Source organism: Lichenostomus cassidix, chromosome 14 (assembly GCF_008360975.1).
Source record: "Lichenostomus cassidix isolate B80296 chromosome 14, HeHo_3.0, whole genome shotgun sequence".
Taxonomy (NCBI): domain Eukaryota; kingdom Metazoa; phylum Chordata; class Aves; order Passeriformes; family Meliphagidae; genus Lichenostomus; species Lichenostomus cassidix.
The window spans coordinates 10,978,113-10,993,945 of NC_139495.1; the positions used below are offsets into that span (position 1 = coordinate 10,978,113).

The window sequence follows — 15,833 nt, forward strand, 5'->3', positions numbered from 1 at the left end:
CACTCCTCTTTTCAATGATGTAATTGATGTATCCACTGAACTACTATAGTGCTGAAATTAGTTTTTCTCATGCAGTTTTTCCTTTATTTCTCTTGAAGTGGAAGACATGCTTTGAATGTTTTTACACTCACTGAATAAATTTATCTGTATATTTGAAGGGCACCAAATCAGTAAATGAAAGGCACGGATTTGTTACTGTGTAAATAAAAATATCTAGGTGATCTGCTTCACCCTCCCCAAGCCTTACTTAAAATTAAATCTTGGTTTTTAATTTGTAGATGATGTAATGTTGTTTCTGAAGATGTATGATCCGAAGACTCGGAGTTTGAATTATTGTGGACATATCTACACCCCTATATCCTGTAAAATACGTGAGTTCTGAATTTCAGTTTCATTGTTATCGCTGAAGTTTTTAAAGACAGTAAATTGCACATACTTTTCCTTTAATAATAATGCCATCACTGAAACCAAAGGTAGACCACAAAAGTAAACTCTTATTTCACCCAGCATTTCTTTCCTTCTATCCCATTGTTTTTGGAATATACTTTTGCAATAGCTTTTCAAATAACTCTTCTACAACCTTTCACTATGGCAGCCTGAGCAGCTGCTCAGCCTGAATTGCATGTGAGCCTTGGTTTTCATATAGGGCCATTTAAGGAATTCAGCTAATATCCACTAAGTAAAAATATTTTAGTTTATTCATTTTTAATGTCTCATTTTGTTAACTTGGACATATTTTTTTTTAATTTTGTATTTTAGTTGTCATTAATTATTTTTTTAATATATTAAACTTTTTCCCTGGGGAATGAACAATGTTATTTCATCTCTTGGATTTTTAGTGACCTTGCATGTATTTTTATTGTTCAAATGAAGTGGAAGGAGACCATAGATGTGTCCTGGGTTGAATGTCAACAAGGGAAACTTTAACCTGGAAGGCTCTCTTTCTTAAACATTGTAAAACCATCTACCCAGGATAAAAAAGATTCTCTCCTTTCTGTGGTTGGTCTCACTAGCAGTTAGTGCAACACATTTCACATTCCTTTTTTTTCCCCAACAGGTGACTTGCTTCCAGTTATGTGTGAGAGAGCAGGATTTCCACAAGAAACTAGCCTTATCCTCTATGAGGTTTGGATTGATAGACTTTTTGTGAATTTTTTGTCTTTTGCATGTGCTGTAAAGAAAAAAAAGATTGATCCATTTTAAAAAGTTGTTCATAACAATGGTAGTTTATAAATCATCAGCACTGTAATCTGTAACTTTGAAGTCTCCAGTGCTGCAGAAGAGTAGTTGCAGAGAGTTAACTTCAAAACAGATTTAATATTAAACAGGCAGAAGTGTAAGTCTTTAAAATCAATTATCTCCATGAAGTCCTGTATGAGCAGCTTTGTTGTGCTAAAGCTGTGTTGCTGTGTTAGAGGAGCTAATGCTGCTGGCATTATTGGCCATCATGTTTTGGTACCCACCTTAGACAGTGGAGTTGAGAAAATGTTGCATCTTCTCCTTCCTTCCCTAAGTTAGTAGTCAGCAAACAAAATCCTTAGTCTGCTGTCCTGATTCTGCCCAAATACACAAGCAGTAAATCTTCATAACTGCTACATTTATTGAGTGCTGAAGATGCAGATCTTGCCAAGGCAAAGTCCTTGCTAGAGTAAGAACAAGGAATTAGGTTTTTGTTGCAATTTCTGGTAGCAGTCCTGCTGCTCTCTCTGGTGGTTCCAGGGCAGCACACACACTGCCATCCTAAAAAGCAGAGCTGTTGGGTACTCCTGCTCTGGGCAGGTCAGGGTTGCAGTGTCATTCCACTTTGTTGACACAGATGCTTTTATCCCAAGAGGTCAGCCTGCAAGTATAAATATGTAATATGCATATAGATATTTTTATAATACATGCGTTGGATTTGTATAGATACGTATCTATCCATTTGTTTCAGTTGAAAGAATGTACAGGTTACCTTATCTGATGATTTCTTCACTATTTTCACCTTTGTTTTTGGCTTTTGTTTATTCTATGATCAATAATTTTTGTTCTCTATTGCAGGAAGTTAAACCCAATTTAACAGAAAGGATTCAAGACTATGATGTATCTCTTGATAAAGCTCTCGATGAACTCATGGATGGTGACATCATAGTGTTTCAGAAGTAGGTATTTTAAGGGAGCAGCTTATTGCAATTAAATCACCTGGTTCACTTTGAAAGCTGAACTTTTAAGTTTTTTTTATCAAGTGCAAAGTATTGTATTCCAACAGTAGATATGTTATCAGCAGTTCTCATTTATTTATTTATTCAAAGGGGAAATGAGCAAATGTCAGTGGTATTTTAGTTATCATGTGCCACATTAGTTAAAGAAAAGGTGTCCTCCTAGTTTAGCAAACCAATAACCTAAAATAGGTCATAATGTCACCTGAGTGTGTACAGCAATACATCTGATTTGTGCAGCTTTGTACTGGAGCCACTGTAACTCAGACACCGAAGAGCCTTCCAGCATTTCAGATCTTGGGCTCAGTGCCAGGACCACTGGACAAGGCTCTTGGAGCTCCTTTCAGCCCAGAATGACACTAAACTGCTTTCCCTTTTTGCCTTTCCCTTATGCTCATAGTCAGTTCCTTACTGGTCTGCGGTGGTGAGATGCTCCCAGTTTGCCTGAGCACATGCAGCTTGTACTGGTGCTTCAGCTGGAGATTTCTCCAAGGCAAAAGGGGAGCTCCTGCATCTTGTATCCAATAAAGGGATCTTTCATAAGCTTAGCAGGGCTATAAATCAGCATTCTATGCTCTCACTCCTGATGGTCACACCCAACTGTGTTGCTCTGTTTCTCTCCATGGGCTGACAGTGGGTGGAAGCCAGCTAGTCTATCTTCAGCACTCTTACCCCAGATTATGTGAGATGAATGTATTTCTCATGTCATGCCTTGGAACTCGCATTCCCAGTTGACCCAGTTGGTGTTATGCACCCTTGGCTGGCTGCTGACTGCTGGGTAAGTGCACAGCTTGTACCCTGGTGCTATTTCTCTGCAGAGAAGTTGGGGTACCAGTCAGGAGTGACCCAAAGCAGCCCCTGTGCCCACTGTTCTGCCTCTTTGTGCCGAGGAACGTTGTACATCTGACCTCTGTGCAAAGCCATTGATACAGGGGTCTGTGGAAAGCTGTGCAGTGTCAGTGCAGACAGGCAGGGATGTGCCAGGGTGGGAGGGAGGGACAGCTCCTGCTGGAATGGTGCTGTGAGCTGCAGGAATCAAGAGCAGGGCCAGGCTGCCGAGCGAGCAGCGCAGCAGGCGAGAGCACCAGACCTGCACCGCACAGCCACGCCGGGCTCTGGGTCACTGCTGACTGCATTAGTCCTACTGTGTACCAGTCGTGCCTCTTTCCAAAGGTTTCTAAACTTCATCTCTGTATCTCTCCGCTGTTGCTGACTTACTGTAGAACATGTTTTTAAAAGCCCAGACTGCCTGTGTGTGTAACAATGTGATGTGTAATGGTGTCGTCGTTTGTTTGCTCTTGTAGGGATGACCCAGAAAATGATAACAGTGAGCTGCCAACAGCTAAGGAATACTTCCGAGACCTCTATCACCGTGTGGATGTCATTTTCTGTGATAAAACCATCCCCAATGACCCAGGCTTTGTTGTTACTTTATCCAATAGGATGAATTACTTTCAGGCATGTGTCCTGTTTCTCTGCTTTTGTTTGCTTGTTCTGAAAGTAACTTCTGCACTAGTTTACAAATGCGTTATACATACTTTTAGGAAGTAATATGTCTGTGTGCATTTTTTGCATGGAGTTAATGAAAAATTTAAGGAAGCCACTGTGGTTTCTGAGAAGAAAATACTATAAACCCCCCAGTTTTATTAATAGGGAGTTATTTGATAATAGGGTTCTTTCTTGGTCCACCATTCTGCTCTGTTGAAGGAATTACATTCTCATGAAATTATGCATTTACTTTCAAAGTGATATGTAAATATTGCTCAACTTATTTGGTCATTAAAAGGAAAATACCTTGAGAATCTAGTGATACCTATTTTGTGCTTGTAATGTCAACAACAGTATTTATTTTGCAGACCAAGCTGTATTGCTTTCTTCACACAATGCAGTTTAATGCTCAGTGACAATAACAGATTAAACCTGTTGTGTTGATAATAGATGGGTTGGGGTGTTTAGATGAGGAAAACCGAACATGGAAACATAAGAAAAAAATTGAAATAAAATTGGTCTATTCTATTAAGAGCCAGAGTAGATTTTACTCCCTGCAGTTCTCCTGCAGTTGCTTTTGTCAGTGTCAAAAAAGAAATCACTTAAAACCAGGCAGTTTATTTTCTGTCCCCAAAAGCAGAAACTTTGAACGCCTGCATGCATCCACAGGGAAAGTCAGTGATGAGTTTTGCTATCCTGTCTCATCATCTGTTGTTAGGTCAATTGCTCTCTCTTACTTTCTTTTTGCTTGAAATGCAAGGTCTGTATAGTTTGAGGTTTTTTGGTAAGGCAAAAACAAATAGAGAATGCCCCTGCCTTTTGTGAGGCAGTGATGTGAAATGTACTCATGGGAATAATGGGGTGTTATTACCCAGGACGCTAACTTATTTGGAGTGAATTGAAGGAGTGGGAATCTTCAAAGAGCAAATCTTACTTATTTCCCTAATACTATAATTAAAATAAAAATCCCAAAACAACAACAAAAACAAGCAAAAGTAGAGTAGAGCTGCTGTTGTGGATTTGGTGGCCTTTTGGCAACAGTAACTTATTGTAATAAAAGTTTTCTCAGTTTTTTTCCTTAGTATATCTTACTCTGTGTCAGCTATTTAGAAGCTAACAATACTGGTTTATTTAGCCTGGGGGAGGTAGGCATAGTGGGTTCTCTCAGAATTCCAGTAGCATAATGTTCTTGTCGTGGAATGAATGATTGTAGAGCAATGTCATAAGTGTCTGAAACAATTCAGAACATACCAAAAATTTATTTTCAGGTTGCAAAGACAGTCGCTCAGAGACTTAACACGGATCCAATGCTATTACAGTTTTTCAAGTCCCAAGGGTAAGATGAATTTCTTAGTGTTCTGTGTCTAAGCTGTTCTCAAAAATTAGCCTTTTCCAGGTTGTTAACTAATTCTCTACCAGTAAGATGTTACCTTTCTGGCAAGCACAGCAGCTTGTTTTGACAGTTGAAGTATTGCAATGTCTGTGTGTAGAGCCTCAAAGAATTGCATGTTTTAGAAGAGTTCTAGTAAATGTCATTTAAAAAATCTTTAATTACTGCAAAGCCTGATGCTATGGGATAAATTACTAAGCTAATGCAAGTGCTGTTTCAGTGAATGCAGTTTTCTAGAATGGAGGAGAGCAGAAACGAGCGCACATAAAAGCAGTATTTTTGCTGATTTTACAAGTTTAAATGCAGGAGTTACTTCACTGAATTCCCCCCTCCTCCCTCAAAGTCTGCAAATGAGGTTTTATGAAGATGACGACAATCTAACAAGTTCACAGGTGCTCAAAAGGGATGTTTCTGGTTAAAGTGGTGGTTTTACGCATGTTTGTGTAAAACAAAGTTTGAATCTGTATAAAACTAGCAGAAAGTAGTGTATTACAGCTCTCTGAATGTGCTGCAGGAATAATGCACACACAAAACTTACATCTTGTATTCATGGAAATGTAGATGCTCTTTAGTTACCTGAGGTTATTTCCCTTCATCATCAGTGAGAATTTGAGTAGCCCTTCGTAGTTTCCAGTGCTGTGATCACTGTGGAATTTGCTGTGTCATATTGCTCCACAAATTAACCTTTCACAATCTAAAGCATGTGCTGCTATGCCAGTCATTTCAGAGGAATGTAGATCTGCCAGCCTGCAGCACTGAGGTGAGCTTGTAAACATCCAGGAGAGTTAACACACACACTGAATGGTTTTGTGTTCCCACAGCCCAGCTGTGTTTAAAGATCACTAAAGTTCTGTGTGTTGTGCTGCTCAGGCTGGTAGCAATTACATGAAACTGGAAGCCAGCAATAAAAATGTTCTTGGTGCTTCAGTTTATTGAGCAGTGGTGGATTTTGAAGAGATGGATTTTAAAAACATGCTCTCTTTCCTTCTGTAGTTATAGGGATGGCCCTGGTAATCCTCTTAGACATAATTACGAAGGTACTTTAAGAGATCTTCTGCAGTTCTTCAAGCCTAGGCAACCGAAAAAACTCTACTATCAACAGGTAAGAGTCTTTTCTTTTTATTGGGGTGAGTTATAAAAAATAATTCTGCCCTATTCAAAGTATGCCTAAAGTGTTTTTCTTTTCTTTCTTAAGCTCAAAATGAAGATAACTGATTTTGAAAACAGAAGAAGTTTTAAATGCATATGGCTAAATAGCCAGTTTAGGGAAGAGGTGAGTGAACCTTACACACTTGCTGTCATTTCTGTGTCAGAGCTGGTGTGGCTGTGGTTATGAGTAACACTCTCTGTCCTGGAATAAAACAAAATTGGAGCAAAGTTGTACATGATGTAAAAAAATCTAACAAAACAAAAGCAAAAAACACCAAAGAACATCAAAAACTTTAAAAATAAGTTCTGTTAACAAAAATTTTGAAGATAATATAGGTATTGACTTAAGTAATTGTTACTTTCAAAGATGAATGTTTAAGGCGAACGACCTGGTGTGTTCTGTGCTTTAATGTGGCTGTTTACCTTTTCAGATTTTCTAAAGATTGTTGTGTTTTAAATTCCCCAGGAAATAACAGTATATCCAGATAAGCATGGGTGTGTGCGGGACCTGTTAGAAGAATGTAAAAAAGTTGTAGAGCTCTCTGAAAAAGGTTCAGGGAAATTAAGGTAAGGCTGGAAGACTATAATTTCTTCTATGATTATGTAGATTTTATGCAGAAAAGTATCTGTAGAATTTAAAATACTGTAGAAAACATTATTAACAGATAAAATGTAATATTGTGTTAAATGCTTCCAGATTCTCACTGTTAAGACTTCTTAACTGTGAATATAGATTTTACACAGTTAGTTACTTATTTTGTATTTAGTAAAGTTACATCCTTGAGTTTCAATTGCATTTGTGAGTCATGACTTAATTGTTTAAAATCCAAGCATTTCATGCTATTAGCTTCTCAGGAGTTACAGGAGTTAAAAATGAGGCTATTTAAAGAGAATATACAAAATAATCTCCACTAGAAACCTATGTTTTGTAATGGCACATGCTGGCTTTTTGCCACGAGCCAGAAATAATATAACTTCCTGTAGCTTTACTGCTTAATTTTTACTAAAGATTGAATTTAAAGTTTTAGAACTACAATAGCAACATCAGTTTACATTCTACACTAATCTCTCTCAAGGCTTGAGAAAGAAATGCTACATTGATTTTATTTTTTTTAATTCACTTTTTTAAAATGATTTTCCTGTTTATCTTTAAGGCTGCTAGAAATTGTAAGTTACAAAATAATTGGTGTCCATCAGGAGGATGAGCTGTTAGAGTGTTTGTCACCTGCAACAAGTCGAACGTTTCGAATAGAGGTAAGTAGTGCTTGTCTTTAAGAAACTTTAAAACTTCACTTGGAGAGAGGAAACACTCTCAAGTGGTAATTTTCTTTTTCTGGATGATGATTTTCAAATACTGTGATGTTTGTACTAAGATTACATGATAATGTATGTGTATTTTTATAGATAATCCTTTATAAAACTTCGTCCTTTGTTCCATCTGCTTTCCTAAAATTACTCTTTAATTTTTACATATGTTTTTATAACAATACATGAAGACTTTGCAAGAGCCTGTCCATAGGGTATTTACTCTCTTGGCAATAATTCCAAGGTTTGAGACTTCATGATGTAAATGTTTATGCTTAGAACCCACTTTGGTACTCTAAACTTTAACATTCTAGGAAGCTTTGTTTCCTTTTCTGTTACATTTGAGATTCTTGATGCAAATTTCATACTTACGTGATTTTTTTTCTAAACATTTCGTCATATAGATCAGATCTTCTGCCTCAAAGATCAGAAATTACAAAAAAAAAGTTTCCAGTGTAGTTGTAATGAGGAGCTGACAAGAGGCCTGTGTTACTGTCAGCTAGTGCTGCACTGATAGAAGATTTCTTGTCAAAAAAGCCATTCAGGGAAGCCAGGAGAGTATTTCCTGAGCAGGGGAGCTGAAATGCTGTCATGCCAGGGATGAGGGACTCTGGTAAAACACTCTGTCAAACAACATGATTCTTTTAATTGTTTTTGAATAGAGTTGTTTTATATCAGTAACAGTTCATCAGTAATGCTTTCAGTTTGTTAATAACTAGAAAAATAACTTTAAAACTTTAGTTTCTTTTTGTGGGAATTGAGCTGATTGGAATCACAATTCTCTGTCTGGATCTAGGAAATTCCTCTGGACCAGGTAGATATAGATAAAGAAAATGAGATGCTAATCACAGTGGCACATTTCCACAAAGAGGTTTTCGGGACATTTGGAATTCCATTCTTGCTGAGGATACACCAGGTGCAGTATGCCTCCCCTTTTCTCCCTGTGGGATTATGCTGATGATGTTTTCTTTAAGTACTGTCAAAGTAATGGATTAGTTTAACAAGTGTGTAGGAAAACACAGCTCTTGTATGGAAGGTTCTGCCCCATCTGTGCCTTTTTATAGTTAAATCATTACCAGCTCAGCTCCTTTTGCACATACAGATTGGTCAGTGTTTCCCTCAGCCTGTGCAATATCTAGAAAGCAGGCATTTGGCATCAGCTGTCAAATCAGCACCACCCCCTTCCTCTGCAGGATCCCCAGCAAACCCAGAACCCTATTTCCAATGGCACTTGAGTAACTGCAGTGCAGAGTTTTGGCAGAAGTTGCCTGGCTGGGGTTGCTCTCACTGAGACACAGGATTGTGGAAAATGAGTTTGCTTTCTCCAGCACTTTCTGAGATGACTTTGCATTTCATCCCTTCTGTAATTTGACGTGCTTCATCTTCTAGGGCTGAAAGTTAGTACAAGAACAAAAGCTAATTTTGAAAGCTTAATTTAAATTCTCAAGTTTTTCTGTGATGCTGCTCCAGCTGAATGTCACCCTGATTTTCTTAATATCAAAGGGTATTTCTGGGAGCAGTTAGCCATCTGCTTCTAAGCTTTTTCTGGTTCATGTATGTTGCTTTGTATGAAAATTACCTACTCTTAAAAATTTAGGAATTGGAAATATGTCCATATCTCTTGACCTGTAAAATTAGAATTTTAACTAATTTCCGTATTTTTGATCAATGTAGAGTAAAACCTGTGTGGTGTTTTGTGGTGGAGACCATTTGTTCTGCATTTCCTTGTTATGACAGTTAATATATATTATTCATCTTTAAGTTGATGGTATCTGCCACTTTTTTTGGGTAGTTCACATAGTCAGCGAGCAGAAACATACTACAAAAAGTAGTAATATGCTTAACAAGAATCTGTATTTTTTTTTTTCCAAATTCCTATTTTGCTGCTAATTTTCTAACTTTGCTGCTTAACTTTAACCCTGCTTGCACACATCAGTGGCAGTGCCTGGCCAATATGTGGGGCAGTTTGCATAATGATGAATCAATAAGACATAAAGTTCTTGAATTTAGAGTAGAGCAAGGTGCCTGCTGTTGTTTCATATTGTAGCAAATGATGTTGACACTTGTGTAATTTTGTAAATAACAGAGTCATTAAAGCAATGTTTTTCAATGAAGCTTAAAGCAGGATATACTAACAGCTTCCCTTTTTCCTCCTAGATGTTTTTTGACATTAAAAATCTTGTTGTAATTATTAGGGTGAACACTTCAGAGAGGTTATGAAGCGGATTCAGACAATGCTGGACATACAAGAAAAAGAATTTGAAAAGGTAATTTCAAGTTGGGAGAGTTTTTAGTGCTGGCTATAAACCCTAAATGAGTTTATTTTAGTAAGCTGGAACACCACAGACTTGGGATAAGTGCAGATTTTGTGTGATAGAACAGTTACTTGTCTGAAATAATGCTTTTTCTAGGACTAATTAGGTAGGATGGGTAGGAGTAGTACTTCTGTATTGCATCAAGAGATATACTTGGCAAAACATTGAAGTTAGCCAGAAAAGTGTAGCTGGTGTGGGGCCTTTAGAAGCCACCCCCACTTCACATTCCTGCTCAGAGCATGACGTGACTCAGTCAGGTCATACAGGGTTTTTTAGTTGCAATTTGTAAACTCCCAAGGATGGGAATTCTGCCCTGTTCCGGACACTGTGTTTTAGAGTATTTTCACTGTCATTGTGAAGGCATTTCTTTTCTTGCATGTAATCAGAATGTTTCATTTTTCAACTTGTGGTGGCCACTCAGTGCAGCTTTTTGAGAAGAATCTGCTCCTGTGCAGCATCCTTCAGGTGGTGGAAAACAATAGATGCCCTGTTGCCCTTTTGTTCTCCACACTAAACAAAACCCATTTCCCAGGGGTTCCTGTATGCCAGGTTCCCCCAGTCTTCTCAAAGTCTCACTGGACTCTTACTGCACTTTGGTGCCATATCTTTTTCCCTGGAGGGCTTGAACGTGGACACAGTATTCCAGGATGTGGATCCAGGGTTTCCTGGGCATTTATTTTGTCCCATTATCCAGGTTGTTGATGAGGGTCTCAAACACAATTGGCCTTTTTCAACCCCTGTGAAGAATACTACTTATAACCAGCTGCAAGTTAGACTGTGAACTTAGGCTTGAAAGCTGTTGTAATGTCATATCCTGCCACTTGAGTTTTGTGGATTTTTTTCTTTTATAGTTTAAATTTGCCATTGTAATGATGGGCCGACACCAGTATCTCAATGAAGATGAGTATGAAGTGAACTTGAAAGATTTTGAGTCCCAACCTGGTAAGTTGTTAAACAACCTCATTATTCTTTTGGCCTGTTGAAGTTGCTCTGCCAGTTGTTCTAATGTGTTTAACCCTAACTCAGGATGCAGAAAGAGTTTGTTCTTTTTACATGACATACATTAGATGCAGTGACTAAGCAAGGCTTTATATACACTTGTGTGCACACTGAGCAGTTACATGTATGTGCTAGTCCAAGAGTATGTATTTTATAGGCATATAAATAACTAAATAATCTGTTTCCTTTTGAGTCAGAAAATTGCATTTGAGTGACCAAATGGATCCAGTGTCAGTGTAACACACTGTACAGCATCAGTTGCACCTCACCTTTGTTGTCCATCTACTGCCTTGCATGTTTGATTCTCATGGAAAGATAATTCTTGTTCATTCTTGATATCCTCAGTGAATCTGAAGAATCTAACAAGAACATTAAATATGTCAGTAAAATGTTGTTTAAATTTTGTTCTCTGCTAAATGATGATCCACCAAGCTACAAATGCAGCTCCAGTCTAAATTTGTCTCTGGATGGGCTACCATCTTGTTTATTTGACTGGTATTTAAACCTCTGTTTCCTTAGACATTCACACATGAGAGAAACCAGGTTAATCCTTCAGGAGTTCCACCACAGGAGTGTTTTCACAGTCATGGAATGGTTTGGGCTGGCAGGTGCCTTAAAGACCATCCCATTCCACCCTCCTGCCATGGGCAGGGCTACCACACACTAGAGCAGTCACTCATCAAACCTGGCCTTGGACACTTCCAGGGGTGGGGCAACCACAGCTTCTCTGGGTGACCTGTACCAGTGCTTCCAAATCCAAATTTCTCCTTTTCCTCTTTTGAGAGTTCTGTTTGGGAATGGCCCGTTTGCATCCACAGTCAGGGATCCATTGAAAGCCTTGAATCATTGGGGTTTCTTTTCCCAGCTTAGCTTGAGTGTTCCACTCTGTGAATTGCTGTGTCTGGTAGGAACAAATTTGAGGACAGCTGGCTCTCTGCAATTCTGTTTTTCTGACAATTAGGAATTCTGGTTTTTATTGGTAGGTTTTGCTAGGGTCAAGCTTTCTCTGATTTTTCCCAGCTGTGCTCTGGATTTATGTAATAGTTGTAAAGCAATGCTGTAACTGTCCATTTATTTCAAAACCTGCAGAGAGTTAGACCTGTGCTATTACTGGGTACTTTGCAGGAGCCTAGCAAAAAGTCCTTTTGTTGTTTATTTAGCACAGCCAGTTCAGTGCTTGTGGCTTGCCAGAGCTGTGAGTCCTGCAGCTGCACAAGTCACCTGAGAGCCCAGGAGTGTCACTGTGCTCTACTTCTGGAGGGTCCTTGGATGACAAACTGGGAAGTGGATATTTCTCCACAGACAGATAAACTCCCTCTTGTGTGCTCAGAGCAGGCAGAGTCCTGATTGTGTTGTGGGAGTCATCCCTGCTAAGCTGGGGAGGGAAAGGCAATAGTCTGGAATGAACTGTTGGACTTGGTGAGCAAGGCAGAGCCAGGGGTGCCAAAACAGCATGAGAAGCTAACCAGGCAGCCAGGGCAAACCACAGAACGTGCCAGAAAGTGGGAAAGGGAGAACTTGAACCGTTTGTAGGAATTGTAGGGAATGTGAGAGTTAATTTGAGAGGTCATGGAGTTCACCCCTTGGATAGAATATGCTTTGATAGAATTAATTTCTAAAAATACCAAATGTTAACACATGCTGGACTGATGGAACCAAAGCTGTGGCATTCTCCAGTCTGATTGGCATAGCTGATGTCAGTAGTGTCTCTCTGCTTTTGCCAAGGTCCACTATAGCAATGATTGTGCTGGCACTAACCATGTAGGACCTAATTTCTTTTTTCAAAAACATTCAAATGCTCCCACTGAGATTGGCAGTTCTCTTTTAATTTGATGTTGACCATTATGTCAAACAAAAAAAAAAAAAAACAAAATAATTTTGACTGAAGAAAATCTATCACAAAATGCAGATGCAGGCAACCAACAAGGTCACGTTTCATGCTTTAGTGGTTGCAGTTGATGGCTTTAAATGTAGGAATGTGCTGTCCTTGCTGGGGGCCTCTTTAGCTTCTGCCTTTATCATTGCACTTCAAAGAACATTTGATGCTCTGCATTGAGGATGTCTTAAAAGAGAATTTCTCCCATTTGCAAGAAGCATGTGGACTGTAGTTTTTCATGAAAACTAGCAGTAGAATAAATCATATTGGGTTGAACAAGTCAAAAAATATGTATGTTTTCTCTGCCATTTAAATGATTAAGTTTTTTTCTTAGAAAATAAAGAGGAGGGTAAGTTTCATGATTTCTTAATTAGTATTGTTACCATTTTACATGAATTTACCAAATATTCCCACTTAAACCAGGTGAGGGGAATAGCAGAGAACATGGCAAATACTGTTGGTTGTGATGTTTCGATGGCAGATTCCTCCCTGTTTGAAACAGGCTCAGCACTTTGGTGAGAGCTGCCACTCTGATGTGCCTGTGGCCATAAGTTATAACAGTTTTCTTGCTTTAGCACACCCTTCACTGCTGTAAACTCCTGTAGGTGACTGATGAAGAGGAAAACCAGGTACCTGATGCAGAAGGAGCTGTGGAATGCACTGTTGGGAGGAAAGCCCTGCCCCTCTGCCTGTGGGGCTGCTCTGCACTCCTCTTCCCTCCCCTGTTCTTCCCAGCAAACTGTGGGCAGGGCATGCAGGAGTAGTTTGTGTAATGGAAACATTTTTCCAATTCAGTCTTGAAACTTCATTATTTTTTTTTCTCTTTTCTTTTCTAGGCAACATGTCTCATCCAAGGCCATGGCTAGGGCTTGACCATTTCAATAAAGCCCCAAAGAGAAGTCGCTACACTTACCTTGAAAAAGCTATTAAAATCCATAACTGACTTACTTAACCAGATTGTCAAGGCAAGGGACAAAAATAAGTGTGTGTGTGCACCTTTTTAACAACTGTAGAACTTTGGTACACGTGCACTATATCTGAAGTCTTCAGCAAGAGGATTTGCTGCTGATGTTAATTTTATTTTGTTGAGGCTGTTCAGTTTGGCTTCTCTGTATCTATTGACTGCCCTTTTTGAGCAAAATGAAGGTGTTTTTATAAAAGCTTGGATGCCAATGAGAGTTATTTTATGGTAAACGTAATGCAAGGCAATTGTCAGCATAATGAGGGAAGAGTTTAGTAGAACAGTTGACATTGGCAAAATTATTTGTCTGTAGTACGTTTATAGATGGCATAAGCTGACTGGCTGCCCTTCCCGTGTGGTGTTCACCATCACTGCAGCTAGTAAGTCTTATGTTTAGACTCACATCAGATTTATTTCCTTCAGTTATACTTTAAATGACATTTTTGTGCATTTGTAAATGCAAAAGAAAAACTCACATCATCAATAAATAGCAATCTCTACTTCATTGTGTACATTGTTGGCACTTATTCGGGATTTTTGTCTCCTCCAGCTTCATAGGATCTTTTTTAATAAACTAGTTTTCATTTAATTTAGTCAATACTTTGCATCCCATTTTGCCAAGTGGATGCCCCGAGTCCTAAAAAGAGATATTTGGGTCTTTTTATTAAATTCCCAACCATTGAGAAATACCGTTGCGATTGATTATGCCATCTTCTGGCAAATAGAATGACACTCAAAAGTTGGCAAAAGCAAGTGAAAAGATTATAAATACCATTAATTTAGTTACCATGGGAAGAGATGGGGAAAACACATGAACTAGCCTTTTAGCACAGAGGGCATGCTCACTAGTGTTTAGTAAGCTGTTGACTTTGTATAAAAAAGGAGGAAAAAAAAAAGAAAAAAGAAGAAAAAAAAACGAAAAAAGAAATTGTATATTTAATGAATGAACATGTACAATTTAACACTTGGAGGTTAATTTTATTGGGTGAGTCTGCAAGTGAATTTCACTGATGTTGATATTCATTGTGTGTAGTTTTATTTCAGTCCCCAGACTGCTTCCTTTTCTTTGGAGCTAAAGCCAGCTGCGTGTCTAGTTTTGAGTGCAGTAAAGATAGAATCAGCAATTCACACTTAATTTTACATTCTTTTCCAGTATTTTATTTTGTTTCTGTAGCCGCAGTGTACAACTCCTCTTCCTGTATATTGCCTTTTTTTGCTGGAAAATGTTGTATGTTGAATAAAATTTTCTATAAAATTTTTTTCGATGAGTGATGACATGGACATTGAAGAAGATTTCTCCTCTCCTTGGAAATAGAGTTTTGGGAAACGTTTTCATTCATGAGATTTTGCTAAAGGTGTGGTTTTTTTCCTTAAGTGTTGACAATTGTATAATCCTTGTTGGTTGTTTTGGGGAAACTTTGTGGGGTTTTCTGTTTAATAGTTTTGGGGCTTGGAGGTTTTTTTGGGGTTTGGGTTTTTTACCTCCTAACTAGTCACATTTGAACTTCACAAATAAAAGGTTTTCCAGGAAGGAGCAATGTACAAAAAAGACAAATGGAAAAATTATTTTACTAGTTTGTTTGTAAAGCTTGTAGTAGAGTCTTTGTGGTAGACTGGACTCTGTCTGCCTGTACAAAATTTTGTGGTCCAGATTCTCAAGTCTAATATTATAAATGGTGTAAAGTGAAATCTGGAGTCTCTAAAGGTAAGGTCTCTTCATAGAGTAATAAATTCCCTCCCGTAATGTGTTCCCTGTATGCATAACCAAAACAGAAAGTGCAAGTTCTAGGTATATTTGATTTTCTTTTTTGTTTGTATCTTGCAGTGCTTTTAACTGTGTCTTATTTCCATTCAAGCCAAACTAGTGGTTTACTTTTTTGTTTTGCTGTCTGAGTGTGTAGGTTAGCGATGGAGGGAAGTGCTTAACTGGCATGCCTTAAGTGGAGAAAGCTTTCCTTTGGTTTGCATTTCCATCACACTGGTGAGAACTGCACCATCCCTGTGGTGTTTTTACTGCTCCTTGGATTGTCTCTGCAGGCTTTCAGTAAATGTTAGGATTTGTTTCCAAACTGTTTCTGTGAAATCAGAGGCTCTGGTCAGCAGCAGTGAGCCCTAATTGTATTTAGTGTTTAGACAAATACAAAATTGAGCTTGT

At 38.4% G+C, this 15,833-nt stretch overlaps 1 protein-coding gene across 1 annotated transcript in view; it reads left to right on the forward strand.

Moving 5' to 3' along the window:
• The window catches only part of USP7 (ubiquitin specific peptidase 7), a 70,379-nt gene extending 55,442 nt beyond the window's left edge, over nt 1–14,937 (forward strand). Inside the window, exons 19-31 of the mRNA XM_085074888.1 lie at nt 279–371; nt 1,058–1,125; nt 2,038–2,138; nt 3,500–3,653; nt 4,952–5,019; nt 6,067–6,175; nt 6,269–6,346; nt 6,689–6,789; nt 7,377–7,476; nt 8,324–8,443; nt 9,723–9,794; nt 10,694–10,784; nt 13,554–14,937. Of these exons, the coding sequence (XP_084931014.1) occupies nt 279–371; nt 1,058–1,125; nt 2,038–2,138; nt 3,500–3,653; nt 4,952–5,019; nt 6,067–6,175; nt 6,269–6,346; nt 6,689–6,789; nt 7,377–7,476; nt 8,324–8,443; nt 9,723–9,794; nt 10,694–10,784; nt 13,554–13,660 (1,262 nt within the window). The 3' untranslated portion in view covers nt 13,661–14,937. The remainder of the gene's footprint in view (nt 1–278; nt 372–1,057; nt 1,126–2,037; nt 2,139–3,499; nt 3,654–4,951; nt 5,020–6,066; nt 6,176–6,268; nt 6,347–6,688; nt 6,790–7,376; nt 7,477–8,323; nt 8,444–9,722; nt 9,795–10,693; nt 10,785–13,553) is intronic.
• The last annotated feature ends 896 nt before the right edge of the window (nt 14,938–15,833 follow it).